The sequence below is a fragment of the Carlito syrichta genome, unplaced genomic scaffold (genome assembly GCF_000164805.1).
Source record: "Carlito syrichta isolate Samal-C Ts95f unplaced genomic scaffold, Tarsius_syrichta-2.0.1 Scaffold303189, whole genome shotgun sequence".
Taxonomy (NCBI): Eukaryota; Metazoa; Chordata; class Mammalia; order Primates; family Tarsiidae; genus Carlito; species Carlito syrichta.
The window spans coordinates 208,251-214,598 of NW_007247285.1; the positions used below are offsets into that span (position 1 = coordinate 208,251).

A 6,348-nucleotide genomic window follows, 5' to 3' on the forward strand; every position below is an offset into this window, starting at 1 on the left:
AAAAAAAAAAAAAAAAAAAGAAATTACACAGATCAATGCAAAATTCCATCTGGATGGCATCTGACAGAACAGCTGGTCTGTTTTTCTTCAGTAATTCAATAGTGTTAGGAAGTGGGGACTAGAGAGATTATTCTAGATTAAAAGAGTCTCGGGAGGCTGAGTGTGGTGGCTGACGGCTGTAATCCTAGCACTTGAGGAGGCTGAGGTGAGAGAACTATATGAGACCAGGAGTTTGAGACCAGCCTGGGCAACATAGCAGGACCTCATCGACACAAAAAATAAAAAAAATTGGATGGGCATGGTGGTGTGTGCACCTGTAGTTCCAGCTACTCGGGAGACTGAGGCGGAAGGATTGCCCGAGTCCAGGAGACTGAGGCTGCGGTGAACTGGTATTGTGCCATGCACTCCAGTCTGGGTGACAGAGTTAGACCTCGACTTAAAAAAAAAAAGTTTCAGGAGACAAAACAACCAAATGTAAAGCAGGAAGAGATTTTACTTGTTTCCTGGTTGAGTTGAGCCAACTCTAAAAATGTTTGGAGATGAGTTCCCAATCAGGAACTACTGTTAATTGTATTAGATGTGATAATGGTATTGTGGTTATGTAATAAAATGGCCTCGGCTGGGCACAGTGGCTCACACCTATAATTCCAGCACTTTGAGAGGCAGAGGTAAGAGGATTGACTGAGCACAAGGGTTCACGACCAGTCTGGGCAACTTGTCGAGACTTTGTCTCTGCAATAAGTCAAAAAATTAACCGGGTGTTGTAGCATGCACCTGTAATTCCAGATACTTGAAAGGCTGAGGCGGAAAGATCGCCTGAGCCCAATGGGTTGAGGCTGTGGTGGCCAGGAGTGTGCTATAGCAATTCAGCCTGAGCAACAGAGTGAGGCTCCAACTCAAAAAAAAAGAAAGAAATAAAAGAAAATGACCTCATTGTTTAAAGATAATTATTCAAATATTTATGAGTGAAATGTCATGGTAACTTTAGAAGAATAAATAAATATCAATTTAGAAAAATATTCCATCAACAAAAAGCAAATATGACATGTTATTACTATTAAATCTAGGTGGTACATATACAGGAGTTAATTATTCTAGTCTTTCTGTTTCTCTGTGTGTTTGAAATCTTTCCTAGTAATAAAGTTTTTAAATTGTCATCAGCAGGGTGAGGTGGTACATGCCTGTAATCCCAGTTACTCAGGAGCCTGAGGTGGGAGGACTGCTTGAGCCCAGGAGTTTGAGCCCAGCCTGGGTAACATAGACATTGTCTCAAAAAACAAAACAGTAAAAAAAAAAAAAGTCGTTATTGTTTTAAGTAATCCTATACTCGTTGCTTTTCTTTCCTTTCTATATATTTAACTGTGATAAAATTCATACAACATAAAATGAACCCTTAACCATTTTATTTATTTTTTATTTTTCTGAGTTGGAGTCTCACTCCATCGCCAAGGCTGGAGCGCAGTGGCAGGCTCACAGCCACTTCAGCGTTGACCTGCTGGGTTCTGGCGATCCTTCCACCTCAGCTTTCCAAGTAGCCAGAACTACAGGAACACACTACCACGCCCGGCTAATTTTTTTATTTATTGTAGAGATGAGGTCTCACCAAGTTGTCCAGGTTGAACCTGTGGGCTCAGGTAATCCCCTCACCTTGGCCTCCCAAAGTGCTGGGATTTCAGGTTTGAGGCACCGTGTCCGGTTCATGAACCATTTTAAAGTGAACAATTCAGTGGCATTTGGTAAATTCACAAGGTATAGAACTATCCGCTCTTCTAGTTCTAAGACACTGACATCACCCCAAAAGGAAGCCTGGGCCCATTAAGCAGTCACTCTCCATCCTTCCTTCTCAGCCTCTGGCAACTATTCATTGACTTTCTGTCTCTATGGATTTGCCTTTTCTGGACGTTTCATAAGTGGAATTGAACAGGATGTGAACTTCTGTGTCTGACTGTTCTCTCTTAGCATAATGTCTTCGAGGCTCATTCATGTTCTCAGAGCTTCATTCCCTAAACCTAAGAAAAATGAAAACCTATGTCTGCACAAGAACTTGTATATGAATGTTTATAGCAGCACTGCTCACAATAGTCAAAGGGAGGAAACAGTCCAAGTGGCCATCAACAGAGGAATTAATAAAATGTGGTCTATCAAATGATGGAGTGTTATCTGGTCGTAATAGTCCATTCTATAATATGCAGTATGAATGAAGCACTGATTTGTGCTACAGCATTGAAAAGCTTGAAAACATGATGCCAAGTGAATGAAGCCAGACACAAAAGACCACATATTGTGATTCCGTTTATATGAAATGTCCCCACAATAGGCAAATCCATAGAGACAGAAAGTAGGTTAGTGGTTGCCAGGAGCTGGGGGCGGGGGGCTGGGAGGAAGTGGGAATGACAGGGAACGGGCACAGGGCTCCTTTGGGAGTGATGCAAATGTTCCAAAGTTGGTTGTGATGGTTTCGCACGCTGCGAACATACTAAAAGCCACTGGCTTGCCCACTTTACATACAGACCCTCATAAGTATGTGTCGAGTGTGTAAATGTCAGACGCATGAGGACCATTGAAAGAAAGAAAAGAAAATGACCTCATCGTTTAAAGATAATTACTCAAATATTTAAGAGTGAAATGTCATGATTTCTGTAACTTTAGAAGAATAAATAAACGTCAATTTAGAAAAATACTCCATCAACAAAAAGCAAATATGACATGTTATTACTATTAAATCTAGGTGGTACATATTGCAGGAGTTAATTATTCTAGTCTTTCTATTTCTCAGACCTCCAAACCTGTGGTTAAGTGGTAGGTTTGGTTTGATCTTTCAGAAGCAGTAGCTGATGATGTGTTTTGTCTTGGCTGCTGGGAAGCTCATTTTGCATCTTCCTCCACCAACAGCATCTCTTAGGGGTATGAACACCGACTGAAGTTATGTCACTTTCCCTTCCCTGGACTCGCTATTTTTGTTTAATCTTGTCGTACTCTGAGTGACTGCAGGTTACTGCAATTCCCTTTCTGGAAGGAGACAGGGAGTTTACTGACGAGGCTTTCTTTTCTTCCCTTCGGGCAGCTCGTCCACAGTGATCTGGACTCTCTGAAGAGGGAAATGGAAGAGGTCTGGAAAGTGGTCCGGAAGCTGCTGATTGAGGGCTTCCGATTCGACCCAGACAGCGCAGCGGGCTTCAGGAAGTGAGAGCCGGGGCCTCCAGGGACCCTCTTGGGAGGGGGATGCAGGAGGGGAAGGATTCCAGACCTGGGGACCAGGGGCGCGGGGGTGGAGCTGGGCCGCAGCTGAGAGCGCTGAGGGGCAGTGGGCAGCTCTAGCTTCACTCGCAGAGGGCTCCAGCCCTTTTGTCGCCAATGAGGAAACTGAGGCTCAGAGAGGGCAGGGGCGGAGCAGAGCCACATAGGAGACCCGGGCGGATCTCGGGCCCCAGCCAGGGGCCCAGAACCCACCCAGACAGCGTCCAGACTCAATGTTTGGGGGCCTCCCGCCCTGCCGCCCCCTTAGGGCCGCCGTGCAGGGCAGTTCTCCCGAGGCCTGCGGTTGTAAAGACCACCCATGTGTTTGGGGGCAGAGAAACCACGCGTGCGGGCGGGGCGCGGAGTGTGCGGGCGGAACAGGGCCGACCACGGGCCGGACACGGCCTGGGGCGGAGGGCAGGCGAGGGGCGGCTGCTGACCGCCGCGTCTCTTCCAGGAAGCTGTTTGAGCGCATGAAGTGCATCTCCTGCAACCGGCCGGTGGAGATGATGACCAGCCCGTGAGTACCGCCGCCAGGGGGCGCTGCCGCCGGCTCCTGGATCCGCCCACCAGCGCCCCAGCTCCCCCCCCCCGCCCCCTGCGGGCCTCTGTGGACGTCGTGTGCAAACACATCCATGTGCACCGTTCCCTAGATGCCCAATATATACACAGCCATGTGCACTGCTCCAGAAATGTCAAGTATATACATATCCATGTGCACCTTTCTGTAGACGTCAAGTGTATACACACACATCCATGTACACTGCTCTATGGATGCCAAGTATATACAAATCCACGTGCACCGTTCCCTAGATAGCAAATAGTTACACATCCGTGTGCACCGTTCTGTAGATGTCAAGTATATACACATCTATGTGTGCTGGTCTGTATGCACCATGTGTGTACACAACCATGTACACCATTCTGTAGCCATCATACTCACTGTTCTCTGCCCCTCAAGTGTCTACACACCCAAGTACATCACATGCTGTTTGCTCCCCTCCCACCTATGAGCAGTGGGGGTGGCCTGGGGATTGTCCTGCTTCTCTTTTCTTCATCAGCCCTGTCTTGAGCTATGTACCAGGGACTGGATCAACTCCTAGAAAAGAAAAAAAAAGTGGAAGTGATCACTGGGGGAAAGTAGAACTTTGTTGCAGTTCCTTATTTTGTGAGCACTTCAGTGGTATTGAGTCCATTCACAGTGTTGTGCAATTTTGTCTCTCATTCCCAAACCCTATTTTGTCCCTCAGAAGGAAACCTTAGATTCCTTAGCAGTCACTTCCCATTGCCACTTCCCCTGGGTCCCTGGCCACCACTCATCTCCTTTCTCTCTGTGTGGATTTGCCTGTCCTGGACATTCCATGTAAGTAGACCCATGCAATGCGCAGCCTTTGGTGTCTGGCTTCCATCACCCAGCACACTGTTTTCAAGGTTCATATTGTAGCAGGTGTCAGTGCCTCCTTCCTTTGTATGGCTGAGTAATACTCCACTGGATGGACAGACCACACGCTGTTTAAGTTGGTGGACCGTGGGCTGTTTCTACCTTTTAACTGTGAATTGTGCTGCTGTGAACATGTGTGTACGTGTATTTGTTAGCCTGTTTTCAGTTGTTTTGGGTATAAACCTAGGAGTGGAAGTGCTGGGTCACGTGGTAACTCTACGGTTAACTTTTTGAAGCAACTACCAGACAAGAATCTGGGCACCAGGACCTTGCGGGACCTCTGAGGTGCTCGTAGGTGACCTAGGAAGCTTGTCACTACCCCTCACCAAGTCATGTTCATAGATGGGCTTTGGAACCGCAGCCAGAATTTTTCTTTCAAACCACAGATATTTAGTTACAGCATTCTTTTTCTTTTTTCTTTTCTTTTCTTTCTTTCTTTCTTTCTTTTTTTTTTTTTTTAGTCAGAGCCTCACTGTTGCCTAGGTTGTCGTGCAGTGGCACTATCACAGCTCACCGCAGCCTCCTTCTCCTGGGTTCAGGCAATTCTGCCTCAGCCTCTGGAGTAGCTGGGACTGCAGACATGCAACCCTACACCCAGCTAATTTTTCAATTTTTTTTTTTGTAGAGACAAGGTCTTGCTGTGTTGCCTAGGCTGGTCTCAAATTCTTGGCCTCAAGCAATCCTCCTGCCTTGGCCACCCAAAGAGCTGGGATTACAGACATGAGCCACCGCGCCCAACCCAACATTCTTTATAAAAGTAAAAAAATGAAAACACCTGAAGTGGTAAATGAGTTACCGTACATTCATATCAGCCAATGTGAACCACGTTGTAGAAAAGCACACTGTCCGGTAGAACATTCTGCACTGTGGAAATGGACTGTGGGTCCAGTGCACGATCCACTGAAATATGCCTTATTTTAAATTTTATTTACATTTACTTTAAATGTAAATTAATTAATTGATTGATTTTTGTGAGTCAGAATCTCACTTTGTCCCCCAGGCTGGAGTACAGTGGCACGCTCACGGCCACCCCAGCATCGATCTACTGGGTTCTGGCTATCCTTCCATTTCAGCCTTCCAAGTAGCCGGAACTACAGGCATGTGCCACCACGCCTGGCTAACTTTTTGATTTATTGTAGAGACGAGGTCTTGCCAAGATACCTGGGCTAGTCTTGAACCCTGGGCTCAGGCAATCCACTCGCCTGAGCCTCCCAAAGTGCTAGGATGACAGGCTGAGCCTCCGAGCCTGGCCAAAATGTAAATTTAAATAGCCGCTGTGGCTAGTGGCAAGTGTATTGGATATTGCAGCTGTGGAAGAATACTCATTGACCTGGAAAAATATCTGCAAAAAATTAACTGAGAATATCAGGTAGGATGTATGTTATAATCTATTTTTGTTAAAACATTACATAAACATGGAGAAATACTAGAAGTCTTTGTCACATGGTTACAGCATTTTGTTTTCTGTGTTTTTCTATGCTTTCTAAAATGTTGACAATCAATATGTATTGCCGAAAACTTGTATTGTGACTTAACATACTGCAGCAAAGTACATCCATTCTACTGAACAATTTGCTGAGTTTTCGCTGTGTGCACACCTGCACAGTCGCCGCTCAGATCAAGGTAGAAAGGGTCCCAAGCCGGGCTCGGTGGCTCAGCCTGTAATCCCG

General features: G+C 46.1%; 1 protein-coding gene across 1 annotated transcript in view; it reads left to right on the forward strand.

Moving 5' to 3' along the window:
- Positions 1-6,348, forward strand: part of CUNH16orf96 (chromosome unknown C16orf96 homolog) — a 51,857-nt gene that overhangs the window by 36,539 nt on the left and 8,970 nt on the right. The window contains exons 10-11 of the mRNA XM_021712335.1: positions 3,065-3,183; positions 3,695-3,757. Coding sequence (XP_021568010.1) covers positions 3,065-3,183; positions 3,695-3,757 — 182 coding nt within the window. The remainder of the gene's footprint in view (positions 1-3,064; positions 3,184-3,694; positions 3,758-6,348) is intronic.